This window comes from Mobula birostris, chromosome 5 (assembly GCF_030028105.1).
Source record: "Mobula birostris isolate sMobBir1 chromosome 5, sMobBir1.hap1, whole genome shotgun sequence".
In the NCBI taxonomy this organism is placed as follows: Eukaryota; Metazoa; Chordata; class Chondrichthyes; order Myliobatiformes; family Myliobatidae; genus Mobula; species Mobula birostris.
In genome coordinates, this window is record NC_092374.1 from 209,661,898 (window position 1) to 209,682,762 (window position 20,865).

General features: G+C 44.9%; 1 protein-coding gene across 1 annotated transcript; it reads right to left on the reverse strand.

The window, feature by feature from the left end:
* Nucleotides 1-230: 230 nt before the first annotated feature.
* On the reverse strand, nt 231-7,295 carry LOC140198343 (zinc-binding protein A33-like). The gene is made up of 6 exons (XM_072259443.1): nt 6,894-7,295; nt 6,114-6,209; nt 5,462-5,695; nt 4,517-4,539; nt 4,311-4,429; nt 231-884 (listed from the first exon to the last, which is right to left on the reverse strand). Exons 1-3 carry the CDS (start codon nt 7,293-7,295, stop codon nt 5,486-5,488), a joined length of 708 nt encoding a protein of 235 aa, XP_072115544.1. The 3' UTR covers nt 231-884; nt 4,311-4,429; nt 4,517-4,539; nt 5,462-5,485.
* Between the last annotated feature and the right edge of the window lie 13,570 nt (nt 7,296-20,865).

Here is a 20,865-nt window from a genome sequence, read left to right on the forward strand (position 1 = left end):
TGATCAACCGTGATGGGATGGCAGAGTGGAGTCAATGAATGGCACAATTCTGCTCCTATGTCTTATCATCTTAGCAAGATTCACCCTGACCCCAACTTCTCCAGTCAGCACTGCCCCCATCTGTCCCATTTAACCTCTTTCTGTGCGGGTGGACTTTGGGACGCGGGGGAGCTCAAGGCTGCATCCGCGGTGTTTCTGTTTCGTTGGAAGATGCGGTGAACGAGTTAAAATTAATGGATCGATAATTCTCATCTCGTGTTTATTTCACTCTCCGCACATTTATATTTACAGGGAATTTACTCCTGACGCCGGTCCCGGGACCCGAACCGTTTAAAGACCCGGAGCGGAACCGGAGCAGATTCTCAGTCACCGATTTGCATACCGAGACCAGAAGAAAGGATAAAGTTTCTCCGTGAATTTATCTCCAGTGAAGATGTGGAGATGGGACTTGGTCTCCGCGTTGTAAAATGAAACTGTCCCGGACTCGTAACTGAGAAAAACTCCCACCCTCCCGTGTATGGGACCGGCAGGGAGACAGGTCACAGGGGAGGAACGAACACCGATGACGTCATAATCCCTATGTAACACGTCATCAACCCGCCCGATGACCCAGAATCCTGTCTGCGGAGTCAGTCTGACCCGTCCCTTCCTCTTCACAGACTCTGCCGCAACTCCCAGAAACCAGCCCCGATTCCCCGCCACCTCCACCTCCCAGTGATGTCTCCCCGATGTGAATCCCTCCGATCCCAGCACGTAAGCCCCGTTTGTGAATCTCCTCCCGGTGTCGGGGAGGTCCCTCCGGATCCCGGTCCGTCTCACACTCTTCCGATCCTCGGACACCTCGAGCTCCGGATGCGCTGTTTCCACATCCACTCTGACGGAGACTGGGGGCAGAAGCAGAGAATTAGAGAGTCCCCGGGGATCGGGGGGAGACTCGCACAGCGCGGCACCGGGTAGCGGGGTGATACTCGGGCAGCGCGGTTCCGGGATCGGTAGAAAGGCCGCTGAGCCTCAGGCGCAGTCGGGGTGGCCGACACGAACCTTAACCTTGGTTTGACCCAACGAAAGCTGATGGACTACTGATATCTCCCCAAATTTTTCCGCTGGGCGGAGAGCAGAGATTTCATGATCAAACAAACATAAAATACTGGAGGAATTGAGCGTGTCAGGGAGATGAACAGTCTACGTTTCAGGTCGAGATCTTCCCTCAAGAACATAAATAAATAGGGGAGATAGACAGCAGAAAAGAGTACGGAAAGGGTTGGATAATGATGTGAAGGTTGTGGTGAATGGATTTTAACAGAAGGTCACAAAGGCTCTTCGGCCCAACTTGTTCGTGCCGATCAATTTGCTTTAATGAGCTAGTCCCATTCGCCCATTATTCCTTTCACCTTTCTTATCCACTTACCTGGAAAGATGTATTTTAAAACATTGTCACTGTACCGAACTCTACAGTTGATCAAGGGTCCGATGACCCTCTTCCCTGTCCACTATGCCATGAATTTTAGTGACATCCATAAACCTACTAACTATGCCACTAACATTCTCATCCAATTCATTAATCTGAGTGACAAACAACCCGGGCCCCAGCACCGACCTCTGCAGGTCACAGGCCTCCAGTCCTCTGTGTTTAAGAGACACTTGGTCAGACACTTCAATAGGCAAGGCACAGAAGGAGACTGACCCAATGCCGGCCAAAGGGATGAATGTAGATGGGTAAATAGGTCAGCACAGAGGTGATGGGTCAAAGGGCACATTTCTATGCTGTACGACGAAGGGCTTTGTGACTTTAAATGAACTGAATAACTGAGACACCACCCCCCATCCCGTGTAGAGAATTCCAAACAGTCAGTGACCCTTGACTCCTCAGACAGGAAATACACCCCCCCCCCCAGCATCCTGCCTGTTGAGCCCTGAAAGAATGTCGTGTTTCCCTGAGATATCCCCTCATTCTTCTAAACAGGGAACAGCGAACATAGAGCAGTACAGCACAGGAACGGGCCCTTCATTCAATGTTAACATTCATTTGTGAGTGTGAGGTTTGAAGTGGGGAAGTGTGGAGTTTCGAGACAGTAAAGGAAGTGATAATGGGAGTGAGTAGGGGAGAAATGAATAGCAGATTGAACCAGAACCAGGTAGGAGATTGATGGAAAGCCTGTGGGTGAACTGTGTGTGCAGACGTAACGAGAAGGTGGAGAGGGACACAAATCGGAGCTGAGGATTCCTTTGTCCCTTTTCCCACAACCCCATCAACCACAGCCCCTCATGACGACAGGGGAAGAATTTGTAGGGACTCTTAAGCAACACAGGTCCCGATAATGGGTTTCAATCTGAACCGTCAACTGTTTACTCTTTTTCACAGATTCTTCCTGACCTGCTGATTTCCTCCAGTATTTTGAGTTTGTTGCCCTGCTTTAAATATACTCAATTATTTGGCCTCCACAGCCGCCTGTGGCAGATTCACTATTCTGTGGCTAAAGGAATTCCACCTCATCTCTGTTCTAAACGGTCATCCTATGGTCGGAAGCTCTGCCTTCTGGGCCTCGACCCACCCACTGTAGGATACATCCTCCTGACAATAACTCCCTCCAGATAGCCTTCAGGGAGATCAGACCGAGACCTTCATCAGGACCTGTGTTACTTCGATCACCAGAATCTGCAGATTTTCTCGTGTTTCATATTTGAAGCGGAGGTTGATAGTTTCGTAATTAGTCGGGGAATCGAAAGTTTTGGGGAGGAGGCCGTGTGGAGAAGGATAACAAATCAGCCATTCTTCTGAACTCCAGTAAGTACAGGCCTAGGACCATCAAACGCTCCTCATATGTTAACCCTTTCATTAAGGAAATCATTCTCGTGAACCTCTCCAATGCCAGCACACCTTTTCCTATATAAGGGGCCAAAGCTGCTCACAATACTCCAACTGTGGTCTGACTAATGCCTGCATTCTAATTCTGTCCAAATGAAAGCAAACATTGATTTTGCCGATCTTACCACTGACTCAAGCTTAAAGATAACCTTCAGGGAATCCTGCACAAGGACACCCAAGTCCCTTTGCACCTCAAATCTCACTCCTGAATTGGCTTTTCTACCATTGGGCTCAACCACATGCTGTTCTAAAAAGCTATCTCGGGGGCATTCTACAAATTCCTCATTCCATATACTGGAGTATTCAAATATAACACCTTAAGTTCTGTATTCATCAGCCTATTCGACACTGTCCACAGGAACTTAAGCAAGGCCTTTGATGTTGATGATGGACCACACTGGGGGTATTGTCTGCATTTCTTCTGCCCCGACTCTGGGAGGGGTATGTTTACACTGGACGGGAAGCTTCAGGGTGGGGAGGGTGCTGTTAAAAGGACTGGGACGCGTGGGTTAAAAAGAGAGATTGGTTGTGCTAGGGATAATTCCCTGTAGTGTAGGATGTTGAGGAATGATTCCTTATCCAACTCTATGACACCATAAGGGGCCTACATAAAGTGAGAGTCTTTTTTTACCCAGGACTTAATGGTAGAGAACCAGAGGGCTTAGATTTAAGGTGAGAGGCGATCTATGGTGTAACTTTCTCAAAAAGAGAGAGGGAGGTGGGCAGATGGAAATTGGTGTCAGTGGAAGCTCTAGAAACAGGTGTAATTAAAATATTTTAAAATACATTGAGACAGTACTGAGAGGGATATGGGACAAACATTCGCAAATGGGAGAAGCAGAAGAAGACATCTTAGCCTTGCAGAGAAGTGGGCCGTGGGTTCAACATCTGTCAAACCCTTCCCATATCATCCTCCTGAGGAATCTCACCCTGGAGTCTATCTGTGAACCGTTGATATGACGTCATGTCGGAGGGTGGCTCAGTGCAGAGAACAGACAGACTGGGTAAGGACGACAGATTTCATTCATGAATAGGAATTTTTACCTATCTCTTTGACCGTGTGTCACACTCTGATGGCCTGTGTGTGTTATGGTGTTAGTTGCTTTCACACCCTGCAATAGCATAAACCCAGTATTAATTTCCCAGCTCCTGTAGTTGGATTCAACCTCTTGTCTTGGCGTGTTACGACAGTGTGCCTGGCATCAGGACACAGTGGTTCATCTGCCAGTACCGTTTTTTTGGCTGTATTGTGGCCCTGTGCTGGTGTGGTCAGGGGTCTGACATGCCTAACTGACCGTGTGACGGTGATGCACCCAGTCAGTGGGGTTGATGTGGAATTAACTTCAGTTCCTCTTCAGTCCATTATTACAGCCAATGTGTGCTTAAAGTTATAACTTAATTGTGATCTCGTAAACAAGCAGAAATTAATCTTTGTAAGTTCTACCTCGATTAATGCCATCAAGTGTTTCTCTCTGCACTGTGTTCAACAAATAGAGGTAATCGAATTTTTCAACCGGTAAGGCCTCATCTGTCACTGACAATTCCTGGACGTCGTCTTTCATCCTGTAAATATGAAACTGCTGGTTATAAACTGCAATTTTGAATTATTTTACAAATCCACACAGGGTTTCAGCAAAGAGCATGTCCTACCTCCTGTTCCGACAAGCTTCCTCCTGAAATAAATAAAACACAAATCTGATTAGGCTTGGACTCACTGTCCACATCATTTCATCCAAATCATTACAATATGTTGAAAATTCCATGTAAAACTTAGCTGAGAAATTAAAGAGACAGTTAAGGATTTCCTAAAATGGCTAATCTGATGGAAACCGGATATAGAGGATAAGTCTGATGTGTGGGTCACATTCTTTGCTCTCACTGATTGACAGAGAGTCCCTCACACCCACCGCACTAGACGCACGCACAGCCTTTGACTGGAACTGGGTGTTATGGGAGTTTTAGAAGATATGTAATGTGGTAATCAAGGACACAATCAGTAGCTGTGTGTTATAATCAGAGTAAATCATTTCAGAGAATATTGCATTCTGTCCTGGGATGTACAGAAGTTGTGGAATTCCAATTTTGGGACAACAACAACCCGGAGAAGTTGCATCAATTGTTTGGTGAGAAACAGTTTACTGCCATTTGTAAATTATGTGTGCAGGAGCAACGCATCTGTTTTCCGTCTGCATTGTATTCTGTATTCCGTGTTTATGATGGTAACTGGTCACGTGAGTGGGGTGTGGTTAAAAAGGAAAGGTGAGGTATTCGTACTTTGTTCTGGGCAGTCTTGAGCTGCGGACAGATGGCATACCTTTTGTTGACAACTTCGTTGCAGTTTAATTTACGATTAATTACGCTTAAGTTTCATCGCTTCAAGATTTTATGTTGTTAATGAAGGTTCGAATACATATTTTCGACATCTTGGACCATGATTATTGGAGTGATTGGAAGGCGTGTCATACAAGTATAACAATCTGTGCGAGGTTGCCAGCAGCGGCAATTGATTTGTTAGAAATGGCCACTGTGCACTTCAAATATACCACTGTTCATTTAGTCCCCCTTGACAAAAAAAAATGAAATATAATCCCCCACCTTGAGAAATATCACACTGTCTTTTTAATCCATCTGTTCTTTTATCTTTAAGATTTCCTCCTGAATAATCCTTATATTCTTTTGAAACTCTCGAAGATATTTCTCCATTCCATTTAGAATCCTCGCCTCTTCCTTCCTGAGATCTCTGAGCACGCTCTGCTCTTTCTCAATGATAATCTGGCGCAGTTCAGCAAACTGGGATGTGATGTGGGTCTCAATGCTGTGTGACTGTTCCTGTTGAGTGAAAGGTGAAGATAAATTTACTGTTTTGCTGTGTCGCACTTTCTCATGACATTAAGATTACCATTCGGTCCATTGAAGTTCATGCTAGTTCTGAGAGCAATCCCGTCAACCCCATTCCCTCACATTTTCCTGAAACCTATTCTCCCTCATTGACGCATTAACTCCCACCTGATACACACACACCATCCTCCAACTTCACGGGGTTAATTATAATTAACCATTTTTCTAGCATGTCCTAGGGATGTGTCTGAAACTGTCGTGGTCAGAGGGTGAGCATGCAAACTCGATACAGACAGCACCAAAGGTCATGATCAAACGCTGGTCACTGGAGCTGCGATACTGTGCTATTCTGAATTAAATGCAGCAAAGCTATCCTTTAATATCGGAAATTCTGATCAGGAAGCCTCACCCGAACTCCGGAAATCTTATCTTTCTGTTGTTGTTCCTTTTCCTGGAAGTCTGATTTCTTTTTTGTGAGAGAATCTAAGGAAGATTTCAGCTGGTCCTGGAAGTCAGAGAGCGAAGGAAATAGAAACAGGTGGTCAAACACGATTATCACACAAAATGCCAGAGGAACTCAGTGAGTCAGGCAACATCTATTCAGGGGAAATAAAAAGTCGGTGTTTCTGGGTGTGACCCTTCATTAGGACTGGGAAGGAATAGGGCAGAAACCAGAATAAAAAGGTTGGGGATGAGAACCAGATGACAGGTGAGGGGTGAGACAATGAGAGGGGGAACGTGGAGGAGGGTGATGAAGTAAGAAGCTGAGAGGGGACAGGTGGAAGAGGTAAAGAGCTGAAAAAGAATTAATGTAATACGAGTGGACAATCGACCATGGAAGAAACGGGAGGAATTGGGGCTGTTTGTGCCCCTGAATGGTGACGAGGGAGGAGGTGTATGAGTCAGGTGTAGCACTGGTCCCGCTTTCAGGAGTCAATGCCAGGAGGTAGATCAGTGGGTGGGAGCGAGTGGATAAGGGAGTGACGTAGAGAGCGATCCCCACAAAGAGCGCAGTGCTGTGGGGAGTGGGTGGGGGTGGGCTGTGGGAGGGAAGTCTGTGCCTGCTAGTAGGATCCTGATGGAGACGGCGAAAGTTGCGGAGAATAATATGCTGGTTATGGAGGCTCGTGTGCTAAGTAGGACAGGACAAGTGAGGATGGGGTGAATATCAAATTCGGCTTAGTTTTACCTTGTAAATTTTAACAGCTTCTTTAATCGTCATGAAGCGGTGCTCTCTGTGTTCCTGCGCAGCTGCACAGATCAGTGTCTTGTCCGTTTCACAAAATAGCTTCAGTTCTTCCTCATGTGCCCCGCACTGAAGTTTACTTTCCTCCCCTTTCAGATCCGGGTTTAGATTTCGAAATTTTTCAGCAAGATTTGCTAAGGCCCGATTGACTCTGAGGGTGCGGTCAGAAAACATCTCTCTACATTTCGGGCACGAGTTTCTCTGCTCCCTTTCCCAACACCGTATGGTGCAAGAGCGACAAAAGTTGTCTCCACACTCCAGTGTAACCGGATCGGTGAAGAAATCCAGACAGATGGGACAAATTACGTCCTCGGTTAAATTCTTAACCTGTTCTTTCGAAGCCATGTTATCTCCCAGCACTTCCTAATTGAGAATGCTTTCACTTTCGGGGAGCTGCTGATCCCCTGCAGTACCGCGATTGTCCACCACACGCGCTACAGTCTCAGGGAAAGAACATTATGCTGCTGTCTGTGGGAAGGAATTGTGGTATCTATATCAGGGAGGGATCAGAAACAGATTAAGCAAGTCGAAACAGAATGAAAATTCGGCCATGGACAGATAAGCCCCCTACAAAAGGAGTAGGGTCGGACATGGGGCTATCAACCTCATCCCGCAAAACCCAGTGCGACAAAAAGGTCAACCGAATCTCCAAAGGCCTCAACGCTGAGATTGGAAGCACCTTCCCCTGGAGTCCCCTGCGGAAAAAAGCACAGGACTGGACATTAGACGTCACAGGGTTGAAAACATTATTTTGTTTTGCGAAGCCCTGAAGAAGATTCCCGACTTACCCATTTCTGTCCCAGGTCCAATGGAAGTTCAGTTTCCACAACTCTGGACAAAGCTCAGACGTTGATCAAAATACACTCAATTCACCATAAAATATTCACAAGGATAAACCGTGCAATGTCTTTACCCGAAGATCAGTGAGCCTTCTGTCACGCAGCTGCCGTGGCACAGGCCCTTGCATCTTTCTCCACATATCTTTGCCAGCCCACAGTACGCAAAGTGGTGCGTCACCGTCTCATCTCCCTGCAGTAATCTCGGGGCAGCGGCTGTGGGAGTGATCTCCGGACGTGTAGCAAGGATCAAACTGGGAGGGCACCTCTCGCCGCCAGCCAGGTAAGGTTTGGCACGATGATCAAAGTAGTTCATCGTAAATCCTGATGAGCCTATTGGAGTATTGGATTCGACCCAGTGCATCACGGGTAAAGCCCTCCAAACCACTGAACACATCTACATGAAACGCTTTCGGAGTAGAGCAGCATCCATCATCAGAGATGCTCACCACCCAGTCCAGACGCTTTTCTCGCTTCTGAAATCAGTGTTACGAGCCCACAGGTTTCGTTTACTGTGGATTGTTTCTTTAAGAGCGCGTAAGTGAAGCGGCACTATAACGTCAGTAAAATTTGGAATTAAAAACTGCCGGGGCAAGTTTGGCTCCAGAGTGTGTGTTTGTCACTTCCTGTAATCCAAAGGAGTGGATTTATTTGAGTTATCCTGTGGCGACCATTATGTGTTAACCCTTGCCTGGGTATATTGTGTAACAACCATTTGAAGACGATATTCCTGTGACAGGTCTCTTTCGGTGATAATTCGTATGTGGATTTGGAACGATAGGACGGACAAGATCTTCAACGACGATACTTTCGTTTACCTGTGAAATTCGACGTAACCATCTTTTTTCTATGTTTCACCCTGGGTTACAAATATCTCTCTCCTATCATTCATTCCGTTGATGAACTGGACTTTCCTACTTTACCATCTCAAGGCTTTAAGCTTTCTTTCCCCAAGCTCAATATCGTTTGGGAGCTATATTCCTCACATATATACACATAACACTGTTAACATTTGTTTATCTTGGCTAAGTTACGATATTATAAGTAGATACTAATAAAGATAGTGGTATTAACTTTAAAACCAGACTTTGTGTGAAATCTCTTGCTGCTGGTTTATTTCTAAAACGTTACAGTTCGTAACAAATTGTGGGCTCGTCCGCGACATGAACAAATTCGGAGCTTATTGATCGATTGATTAACGATCTTATTGGCTACTTCTTTTTTGATTTACTTGTGAGTGGAAATCAACAGCAATGGAGATTAATGCATTTCTGAAAGCAACAACCCCTGTGGCATTAGAAAAAGCCAAAAAGGATGAATTGGTGACTATTGCTAGTAGGCTGAACCTTAAGGAGGTAAGGCGGGCTATGAGAAAGCCAGCAATTAAGAAGAAAATAGTTGAACACTCTATAACTACGAAGGTGTTTGATGAGGATGTGTTAAAGAGGATTCCTGTAAGTAAAGAGGAGATCCAGTTACGACTGGGACAAATGAAGTATGATATACTTAAATTGGAGGCTGAGGATAAAGAAAGACAAAAGCAATTTGATGCTAGAGCAGCAGACAGACAGAGAGAAGAAGCAGACAAGCAAAGGGAGGAAGCAGAGATACAGAGGCGGTTTGAAGTGGATAAGGTAAGGCTCGAGAAAGAATTTGCTGGCTCTGAGCAGTTGGTTGCACCTTCTGATGCCAGCCAAGAAGTTAAACTGGTCCCTCCATTTGATGAGACTAGGGTTGATAAATACTTCCAGCATTTTGAGAAAGTGTCTTAGAGTCAAAAGTGGCCGAAAGAAAGCTGGTGTCTTTTGTTAGAGTGTTATTAAAGGTAAGGCGCAACAAGCTTACTCTGCCTTATCAATTGGAGATTCAGTTAATTACGAGGCAGTGAAACGGGCTGTACTTAAAGCCTATGAATTGGTTCCAGAAGCCTATAGGCAGAGGTTTAGAAATTTGAGGAAATCTGTGAACCAGACTTAGGTGGAATTTGCTTATGAGAAGTTTGTGTGTTTTGACCGGTGGTGCACAACTAAAAATGTTAATGATGACTTTAACAGCTTGAAACAGTTGGTTTTAATTAAAGAACTTAATAGGTGCGTCCCTAATGACATAAAGGTATATTTAGATGAAAAGGGTGATGCCACTTTGCAGGAGTCTGCTACATTAGCAGATGAATTTGCTTTAACCCACAAGGTTAAGTTTACCCCGAGACAGAGCTTCCAAAAGAGTAGCATGGATAGTCAGGGTAAACAAGAAATTAAATCTGGGACTAGTGACAGAAGTAAGGAGAAATATTCTGGTCTTACTTGTCACTATTGTAGGAAAACTGGTCACATTGTGGCTAATTGTTCCATTCTAAAGAAGAAGAAGGAAAAGGAGGCGGTCCCAAATGCTTGTATTCAGTGTCGTGAAACACCCGTAAACCCATAGGGTTCTGCACATTCTGATGAGGTTCAGTTAAGGACTAAGAAGTCTAACCGAGTTCAGAAGAGATTCTATCATTTTATGTCAGGTGGGTTTGTGTCTGTGAATGAAGGGTCAACCCCGGTACCAGTGAAAATTCTTCGAGACACTGGGACTTCTCAGTCACTCTTGTTAGATAGTGTTCTAAACTTTAGTGCTGAGACTGACACTAGGTACGTAAATTTTATTAAAGACATCGGGGGCGGCCTGGTTCCTGTGCCTGATAGAGTTATGCTCCAGTTTACCGGTGGAAGATGTTACTTTGCTGTGAGGGAATGACCCAGCAGATGGTAAACTACTTCCTGCAGTGCAGCTGACAACTAAGCCAATCAGTGATGATTCAAAGATGGATTCTACCATGTAACGCTCATGCGCAATAACTCGAAGTATGGCTAAGAAGTCAACTAATGCAGACAGTTCTGTGCAGTGTGATTCTGCTACCCAAGATAGCCAAAATTCAGGTTGTGATGACTTGTCAGGGACTTTTTTGCCTTCATCATTTCACCAGGATTCAGATATTAAATCCAACGAGAAAGATTTATCTCTGTCTGGGAAGGAGTTTATAGCAGAACAGAACAGAGACCCTGAGAGTAAAGCTTTAAAATGAAATGCTCTCTCAGATGATGAGATTAAGAAAGTGCTAGTTGAGTATTATATTAAAGATGAAGTGTTAATGAGGAAGTGGAGACCACCTGCTATACCTGCGAGCGAGGAAAGGGCAATTGTTCACCAAGTTGTGGTTCCTAAAGTTTATAGGAACGAGATTTTAACTTTGGCCCACAGTATACCCTTAGGTGGCCATTTTGGTGTGACTAAAACTGTAAATAAGGTTATGAAGAATTTTTCAGCCCTAATTTGAGGAAACATGTTGTGACCCTTTATCGAACTTGTTACACTTGTCAAGTTGTGGGTAAACCTAATCAGGTCACTCCAGTAGTCCCACTGCAGACTATACCTGCATTCTGTGAACTCTTTTCCAAAGTTATTGTGGATTGCGTTGGCCCATTGCCAAAGATTAAAGCTGGCCATCAGTATTTGCTAACTATAATGTGTATCGCATCAAGATTTCCAGAAGCTATAACTCTCAGAAATATAAAGGCTAAAACTGTAGCCAAGGCTCTCATAAAGTTTTTTTTTTTACTTTATTTGGTTTGCCTAACGACATTCAATCTGATCAAGGAAGTAATTTTAAATTTGGATTATTTCAGCAAGTAGTTTATGAATTGGGAGCGAAGCAAATTATATCGTCTGCCTACCATCCGGAATCACAAGGGGCTTTAGAAAGATTCCATTCTACACTCAAAACAATGATTAAGACATACTGCATTGAAAATCAGAAGGATTGGAATGAGGGAGTTCCCTTGCTTTTATTCGCCGTAAGAGAATCAGTGCAGGAATCACTAGGCTTTAGTCCGTTTGAACTTGTATTTGGCCATACAGTTCGAGGACCTTTGCCCTTGTTAAAGGAACAGTGGATTAATAAGGATATACATGTTAATTTACTGGACTATGTTTTGCAATTCAAGGACAGGCTGTACAAAGTTTGCAAGTTAGCCAGACAAAACTTAAAAACAACTCAGAAGAGAATGAACACATATTTTGAAGAAACAGGCTCCAGATAGAAAGTTTCAAGTGGGATATAAGGTGCTTGTTTTATTTCCAATCTTGACAAACCCACTCCAGGCGAAGTTCCATGGAGTGTATGAAATAATATCTCAAGTTAATTATATAAATGTTGTAGTCAAAACACCTGATCGACGAACATCAACACAAGTGGTACATGTAAACATGATGGAACTATATTTTGACGACCAGGAACCATCTGTGAGTGTTGTCAAAACAAATGAATCTGACAACCCCGGGAACGGTTTAATTGACTCGTCTGAGGTTTATTCTAAAGCAAACATTGTCGCCGTCAGACACACAAATTCGGCTATTCTAGAAAATATTGATGATAAGTTAGCCCATTTGCAGCCACAGCAACAACAGTAAATGAAGGAATTAATTTTAAAATTTAAAGATTTGTTTCCTGATGTTTCAAACCGAACCACAGTCGCATTAAATTGCGTAGATGTCGGGAATGCCCAGCTAATTAAGCAACACTCCTATCGCATGAACATAGGAAAATGTAAATCGACTGAACACGCGTTTGAATATATGCTGAAAATAGTATTATAAGGCCTTCTAATTCAGATTGGAATTCACCTTGTGTTATTGTACCTAGAATACTGGGTTTTGCACCGACTATAGGAAGGTGAACGCTGTAACAAAAACAGATGCTTATCCCATCCCGAGGGTGGATAATTGCATAGATAAGGTTGGAAAAGCTAGGTTTCTTACAAAGATTGGTCTGTTGAAAGGATACTGGTGTGTTCCATTGACAGATAGAGGTAGAGAAATTTCTGCATTTGTAACATCTTCTGGGCTGTATGAATACAATGTTCTGCCGTTTGGAATGAAAAATGCTCTGGGAACGTTTCAGAGAATGATTAATTTTGTCATTCAAGATCAAAATTTCAGATCTGCTCTTTCAGGTCAAAATTGTCCTTTCTTGGGGGGATGTGTTGCGATCCCACAGGTTTCCTTTACTGTGGACTGTTTCTTTAATAGCGCCTAAGTGAAGTGGTACTATGACGTCGGTCATCCGCTGGCACTGCTGACTGTGAGCTTCACCACAGGGAGAGAGAGAGACTTTTGGCAGTCGTAGTCGCAGTCGCAGCAGCAGCAGCGGAGACAGAGACAGCAACTGGGAATCGAACGAAAGAAATAAAGAGACAGAGACAGAGAGAGAGCAGCTACTCTCGCAGAATTCGTAAGATTTGGAATTACGAACTGCCGGGGCAAGAGAAATCTTCAACGGTTCTTGTTTCAGTGGAAGCAAGCAGCTGAAGAAAGGAGTGAAGAAATCGGGTAGAAAAAGTCGTTTTTTTTTAAACACTGCTCGGGGAGAAGGGTCTGCACTGCGCAGGCGCGTGACGTAGCGCGCCAAGGGTTAAAAGCAGACCACCATATACAGCGGCCATCGTCGGAGTGGTCTGAGTCAGAGTGGGACGGCTTTGGCTCAACAGGCTTCAGTGAGAACAGGCAGAGGCCAGGGTAGGTTCTGGTAATTTTTTTGTCCAGATTGCTTAGAGTAGAGAGAATGCCAGGCAGGATGTTGGAATGCTCCTCTTGCAGGATGTGGGAAGTCAGGGAGCCCTCCGGTGTCCCTGACAACGACACCTGAAAGAAGTACATCCAGCTGCAGCTCCTAACATATCGCGTTAGGGAACTGGAGCAGGAGCTGGATGACCTGCGGATCATTCGGGAGAATGAGGAGATTATATATAGTAGCTACAGGGAGGTAGTTACGCCAAAGGAGCAGAGCGCAGAAAATTGGGTCACTGTCAGGTGAGGGAAGAGGAAAGGGCAGGCAGAGCAGAGTTCCCCTGTGGCCATTCCCCTCAACAACAAGTATACCGCATTGGATACTGTTGGGGGGGGTGACTTACCTGGGACAAGCTGCAGTAGCCGGATCTCTGGCACTGAGTCTGGCTCTGCAGTGCAGAAGGGAGGCGGGGGGAAAAGAGGAGAGCGCTAGTGATAGGGGACTCGATACTTAGAGGTGCAGATAAGAGGTTCTGTGTTCGTGTCAGAGAATCCAGGATGGTTTGTTGCCTCCCGGGTGCCAGGGTCAAGGATGTCTCTGTTCGATTGCATGACATTCTGAAGTGGGAGGGTGATCAGCCAGATGTCGTGGTGCACATAGGTACCAATGACATAGCAAGGAAGAGTGAGGAGGTCCTGGAGAGTGAGTATAGAAAGCTTGGTAGGAAGTTGAAAAGCAGGACCTCGAGGGTGGTAATCTCAGGATTGCTACCTGTGCTACGTGCCAGTGAGGGTAGGAATAGGATGGGCTGGAGGATGAACAAATGGCTGAGGAACTGGTGTAGGTGGCAGGGTTTCAGATTTCAGGATCATTGGGACCCCTTCTGGGGCAGGTGGGACCCGTACAAAAGAGACAGGTTATACTTGAACTACAGGGGGACCAATATCCTTTCAGGGAGGTTTGTTAGTGCTATTGCGGAGGCTTTAAACTAGATTTGCAGGGGGATGGGAACCAGAGTGCCAGAGCTGACAGTGTGGCTGGGGTGAAAATAAATGATGTTAAAAGTTCAAGCAAATCCGCTAATAGAAAGGTTGTGAGTGGTGGTAAAAATCTTCTGACGTGTATATATTTCAAGGCTAGGAGTATTGCGGGGAAGGTGGATGAGTTGAGGGCGTGGATTGACATGTGGAATTATGATGTTATAGCAATTAGTGAAACTTGGCTACAGGAGGGACAGGGCTGGCAGCTTAATATTCCAGGGTTCCGATGTTTTAGATGTGATCGAGGCAGAGGAATGAAAGGTGGGGCAGCAGCATTGCTTGTTACGGGAAATATTACAGCAGTGCTCAGGCAGGACAGGTTAGAGGGCTTGTCTACTGAGTCCTTATGGGTGGAGCTGGGCAACAGGAAAGGTATGGCGACATTAGTGGGATTGTACTACAGACCACCCAATAGTCAACGAGAATTGGAAGAGCAAATCTGCAGGGAGATAGCAGGCAACTGCAGGAAATATAAAGTTGTGGTGGTGGGGGATTTTAATTTTCCATACATTGATTGGAACTCCCATACTGTTAGGGGTCTAGATGGTTTAGAGTTTGTAAATTGTGTTGAGGAAAGTTTTCTAAATCAATATATAGAAGGACCAACTAGAGGGAATGCAATATTGGATCTCCTGTTAGGAAACGAGTTAGGACAAGTGACGGAAGTCTGTGTAGGGGAGCACTTTGGTTCCAGTGATCATAACACCATTAGTTTCAATTTGATCATGGACAAGGATAGATCTTGTCCTAGGGTTGAGGTTCTGAACTGAAAGAAGGCCAAATTTGAAGAAATGAGAAAGGATCTAAAAAGCATGGATTGGGACAGGTTGTTCTCTGGCAAAGATGTGATCGGTAGGTGGGAAGCCTTCAAAGAAGAAATTTTGAGAGTGCAGAGTTTGTATGTTCCTGTCAGGATTAAAGGCAAATTAAATAGGAATAAGGAACCTTGGTTCTCAAGGGATATTGCAACTCTGATAAAGAAGAAGAGGGAGTTGTATGACATGTATAGGAAACAGGGAGTAAATCAGGTGTTTGAGGAGTATAAGAAGTGCAAGAAAATACTTAAGAAAGTAATCAGGAGGGCTAAAAGAAGACATGAGGTTGCCTTGGCAGTCAAAGTGAAGGATAATCCAAAGAGCTTTTACAGGTATATTAAGAGCAAAAGGATTGTAAGGGATAAAATTTGTCCTCTTGAAGATCAGAGTGGTCGGCTATGTGCAGAAATAAAGGAAATCTAGGAGATCTTAAATAGGTTTTCTGCGTCTGTATTTACTAAGGAAACTGGCATGAAGTCTATGGAATTAAGGGAATCAAGTAGTGAGATCATGGAAACTGTACAGATTGAAAAGGAGGAGGTGCTTACTGTCTTGAGGAAAATTAAAGTGGATAAATCCCCTGGATTTCACAGGGTATTCCCTCGGAGCTAGAAGGAAACTGGTGTTGAAATTGCGGGGGCCCTGGCAAAAATATTTAAAATGTCGCTGTCTACGGGTGAGGTGCCGGAGGATTGGAGAGTGGCTCATGTTGTTCCGTTGTTTAAAAAAGGATTGAAAAGTAATCCGGGAAATTATAGGCCGGTAAGTTTGACGTCGGTAGTGGGTAAGTTATTGGAGGGAGTATTAAGAGACAGAACCTACAAACATTTCGATAGACAGGGACTTACTAGGAAGAGTCAACATGGCTTTGTGCGTGGTAGGTCATGTTTGACCAATCTATTGGAATTTTTCGAGGTGGTTACCAGGAAAGTGGATGAAGGGAAGGCAATGGATGTTGTCTACATGGACTTCAGTAAGGCCTTTGATAAGGTCCCGCATGGGAGGTCAGTTAGGAAAATTCATTCGCTAGATTTTCATGGAGAGGTGGTAAATCAGATTAGACATTGGCTCAATGGAAGAAGCCAGAGAGTGGTGGTAGAGGATTGCTTCTCAGAGTGGAGGCCTGTGACTAGTGGTGTGCCACAGGGATCAATGCTGGGTCCATTGTTACTTGTCATCTATATCAATGATCTGGATGATAATGTGGTAAATTGGATCAGCAAATTTGTTGAAGATACAAAGATTGGTGGTGTAGTGGACAGTGAGGAAGATTTTCTGAGCCTGCAGACGGACTTAGACCAGCTCGAAAAAGAGGCTGAAAAATGGCAGATGGAGTTTAATACAGAGAAGTGTGAGGTATTGCACGTTGGAAGGACAAACCAAGGTAGAACATACAGGGTAAATGGTACAGAACTGAGGAGTGAAGTAGAACAGAGGGATCTGGGAATACAGATACAAAATTCCCTAAAAGTGGCGTCACAGGTAGATAGGGTCATAAAGAGAGCTTTTGGTACATTGGCCTTTATTAATCAAAGTATTGAGTATAAGAGATTGAATGTTATGATGAGGTTGTATAAGGCATTGGTGAGGCCGAATCTGGAGTATTGTGTTCAGTTTTGGTCACCAAATTACAGGAGGATATTAATAAGGTTGAAAGGGTGCAGAGAAGGTTTACAAGGATGTTGCCGGGACTTGAGAAACCCAGTTACAGAGAAAGGTTGAATAGGTTAGGACGTTATTCCCTGGATCGTAGAAGAATGAGGGGAGATTTGATAGAGGTGTGTAGAATTATGATGGGTATAGATAGAGTGAATGCAAGCAGGCTTTTTCCACTGAGGCAAGGGGAGGAAAAAACCAGAGGACATGGGTTAAGGGTGAGGGGGGAGAGTTTAAAGGGAATATTAGTGGGAGGCTTCTTCACACAGAGAGTGGTGGGTGTGTGGAATAGGCTGCCAGACGAGATGGTAAATGCGGGTTCTTTTTTAACATTTAAAAATAAATTGGACAGATGCATGGATGAGAGGTGTATGGAGGGATATGGTCCGTGTGCAGGTCAGTGGGACAAGGCAGAAAATAGCTCGGCACAGCCAAGAAGGGACAAAAGACCTGTTTCTGTGCTGTAGTTTTTTCTATGGTTTCTGTGGCTTCTATACGTGGGGTATCTGTTTTCCAGTCTACTTGTGAAGGTGCATAATGGGATTAAAATATTGCAGTGGAATGGAGAAGTCTGATTTCTCATAGTCAAGACTTTAAGAAGTTTATTTCTGATTTGTCACGTTTTCCTGATGTGATATGTATTTTGGAAACCTGGCTATTTAAACATTTTATTTTTTCCTGTACAGGATGATATTGTTGTTTGGTTTGACAGGTTAGTTGGTAGAGGGGTGATATTGTCAGTTGTATAAGAAAGTGGCAGGGTACAGAGTTGTGAATGTGAATGAAACGTATGAGGAACTCGTCGAAATATTTGCTTCAACAGGTAGGTGCATAAAAATGGTTAAATTTTAAAATCCTTGGGGAAATCTTGCTATTGATTTGTGAGAAAGTATATGTCATTCTTGCGCACTAAGGGATGTATGGTGTGGGGCTTTCAACGCACATAGTTCACTGTGAGGTTGTTTGTGGAATAATGGTGATGGTTTGATTGAAGACGAGTATTGAACTTGTGTGTCTAATGGTCAAGACTTTAAGTGTATTTCTCTTAAACTGCCATATCTAGGAAGTGGGATATTATGTTGAAGTTGTATAAGACGTTGGTGAGGCCCAATTTCGAGTACTGCTTGCAGTTTTTGTTACCTGCCTGCAGGAAAAATATCAACAAAATTGAAAGAGTGCCGAGAAAATTGACAATCGGTTATCTGGGACTTGGGGACTGGAGCTATAGAGAAAGGTAAGGACATCACTCCCTTTAGTGTTGGAAAATGAAGGGAGATTTCGCAGATGTAGACAAAATTATCAGTGTTGTTGACAGGGTAAAAGCAGGTGAAATATTTAAGAGGAACCTGAGTGGGAATCCCTTCACTCAGAGGGTGGTGAGGGTGTAGGAAGAGCTGTCAGTAGAAGTTATGGATTTCATTGCAGAGAAGTTTGGATCAGTACATGGACGGGAGGGTCTTGAGGACCATGGTCCAGCTGCGGTTATGGGACTCGGCAGGATAACAATTCGGTACTGACTCAATGGGCAAAGGGTTTTTTTTCTTTGTTATAGTGCCCTCTGACTCCAAATAACGTGGTTTTCCTGCTAGGGATAGAAGTGCATAGGTATTGGATATCCATGGTCCAAGTGAGGCGATTAGGGCCAGGGATTTTAAAGTTCGTGAATAGAAAACAGACACAGACACTCACATGCAAACAGATAGGTAGACACACACACACACACACACACACACACACACACACACACACACACACACACACACACACACACACTCACACACACACACACACACACTCCATATTCCCATTGCCCTTCACCCCGCTTCCCAAAAATTTCTCGTTCCTCCTCTTTGCGTCAAACTCTCCCCGCTCCCCTGCCCCCATTTTCACCTCTTCTCACTCTCGCCACCTCCTCTTCCCAGTTCCCTCACCGTCTCTTCCTCTCCATCTCCTGTCTCCCACTCCCTCTTCCTCTTCTCCCCTCACTATTTTCTTCTCTTCCACACACTCTCTTTCTCTTTCTCCTCTCTTCATTTGTTCCCTTCCCCACTTCTCCACTTTTTCCTCCACACATTCTTCTCTACCCACTCACTACCCTTCCTCTTTCCCATATTGTCTCTTTCTCCCTTTCTACCGATCGCTTCGCCTGCCTCTCGCCTTTTCCCCAATTCCCCCTTTTCTGTCGCCCGCTTTCCCTGGCACCCACCCGTCCGCGTACCCCCCTCCCCCCAACCCTGCAGCGTGATGACGGGTTTAACAACACTCAGTGAATTATAGATGTTGTGTAATTCTTCGTTGTTTGGAAAGATCCAATGTTCTCTCGGAAGATAAAGGCTTGTGCTTACCGGGAGAGGCCAGTTTGTTTCCCTTTTGTGTGCGATGCAGAACAGGCTGAGGAGGGGAGTGTGGAGAAGTGAGGATATATGTATGGATACAGAGAAAGAGAGAGAGAGAGAGAGAGAAAGAGAGAGAGAGACTGACTATATAAATATATATATATATTGCCGCACTCTCCGCTCTTTATCCATTCTGTTCCCCACTGCCCCGCCCCGATCTATCCTCCGCACATTCCTCCCTACCCTACCCACTCACTGCCCTTCTTCTTCCCCTTATTGTCAATAGGGCCAGAGTACCTACCACTCTGCTTTACATCTGTGAAACATGGACATTGTACCAACAGCATGCCAAGAAACTTCATGCCTGGAATGTACTGCTGAGGCTCGGGGTAGAGAGCGATACGATAAGGGTGTTTAAGAGACTATTAGACAGACACTCAATGTGCAGGGAACGGAAGGATGTGGATATTGTGCTGGAAAAAGGGATTAGATTAATTAGGCTTCGTTAGATCAATTTCTTCGGCAAAACATCGCAGGGTTCAGGGCCTTTTCCTTTACCGTATCATTCGTTTGATCGAAAATTCCCCGTGAATTTTTACTGTGCGCTCTCTGGCTTTCTCACAGCCTTTCTGTTGCTGGGAGACCAGAACCGCACACAACACTCCCAGTGCGGTCACGCCGACGGTTGATACTGCTGTCACGTGATGATCCGACACATTTTCTACCCCCGCCTCCTTCACCGCCCTGTCTATCAATGTTTACCTGTGTCCCTCTACTCCATGAGGTCATGTCATTCACCGTGATTCTCTGACTCCACTTTGACTTCCGTTCTCTACCTTTCTCTCCATCCTTTGCACCAGTCGTTACCTCTCGTTCCCTGCGTTTCTTCCCCTCTCTCTCTCACGCACACACACACACACACACACATACACACAGGCATCATCCAATTGTCCTTCATCCCGCATCCAAAAAATAGCCACTTTTTCCAGTTTGTCTCAAACACTCCCCGCACCCCTGCCCAATTTGCACCCCTTTCCACTACCTCCATTTCCTGTCCCCATTCCCTCACGCTCTCTTTCTCCTCATCTCTTGTCTCCCACTGTCTCTTTCCCACTCTCTGTCTCCCACTGCCTGCTACTCTCTCTTCCTTCTCTCCCTTCACCTCTATTTGTCTCTTCCTCTTCAACTCTTCCACTCTCTCTGCTCCTCTCTCCTCAGTTCCCCTTAAACCCCTATCGCCCTTTCCGTCCCTTCCTGTCTCTGATACCCTCTCTTCCCCGACGTTGTTTATCTCGGATCCCTTATCGATCACTCTCTGTCCCCCTTTCTCTTTCTCTTTCGTTCCTCCGTTCTCACTCCTTGTTTCCCTCACCCTCTCCGAAACTCCTTCCCAGGATCTCCACTCTGCTCCACAGTCCCCTCTCCCCCGCCACTCCCCGCCCCACTTCTCCCTCCACCTCTTTCTCTCTCTCTCCCCTAACTCTCTTATTTCTCTTCCTCTGTGTCTATACGTATATATTTCCTCATTTTCTCTATCTCCTCTCTTTTCCTCATCCGTTCTCGTTCACACTCTCCCACTCTTTCCTCCACACATTCTTCCCTGCACAGTCACTGCCCTGCATCTTTCCCTTACTGTCTCTTACTCCATTATGCCCAGCCTTTCACTTGCCTCTTGTCATCTCCA

Bases quoted from the DNA above. Each gene is read 5' to 3' on its own strand.
- LOC140198343 (XM_072259443.1), bottom strand. From the start codon at position 7,295: ATGGCTTCGAAAGAACAGGTTAAGAATTTAACCGAGGACGTAATTTGT. The intron at 6,210-6,893 runs GTAAAACTAAGC...TCTGACTTCCAG, and splicing joins AAGCTGTTAAAATTTACAAG to GACCAGCTGAAATCTTCCTT. The intron at 5,696-6,113 runs GTGAGGCTTCCT...TTCACTCAACAG, and splicing joins ATAAGATTTCCGGAGTTCGG to GAACAGTCACACAGCATTGA.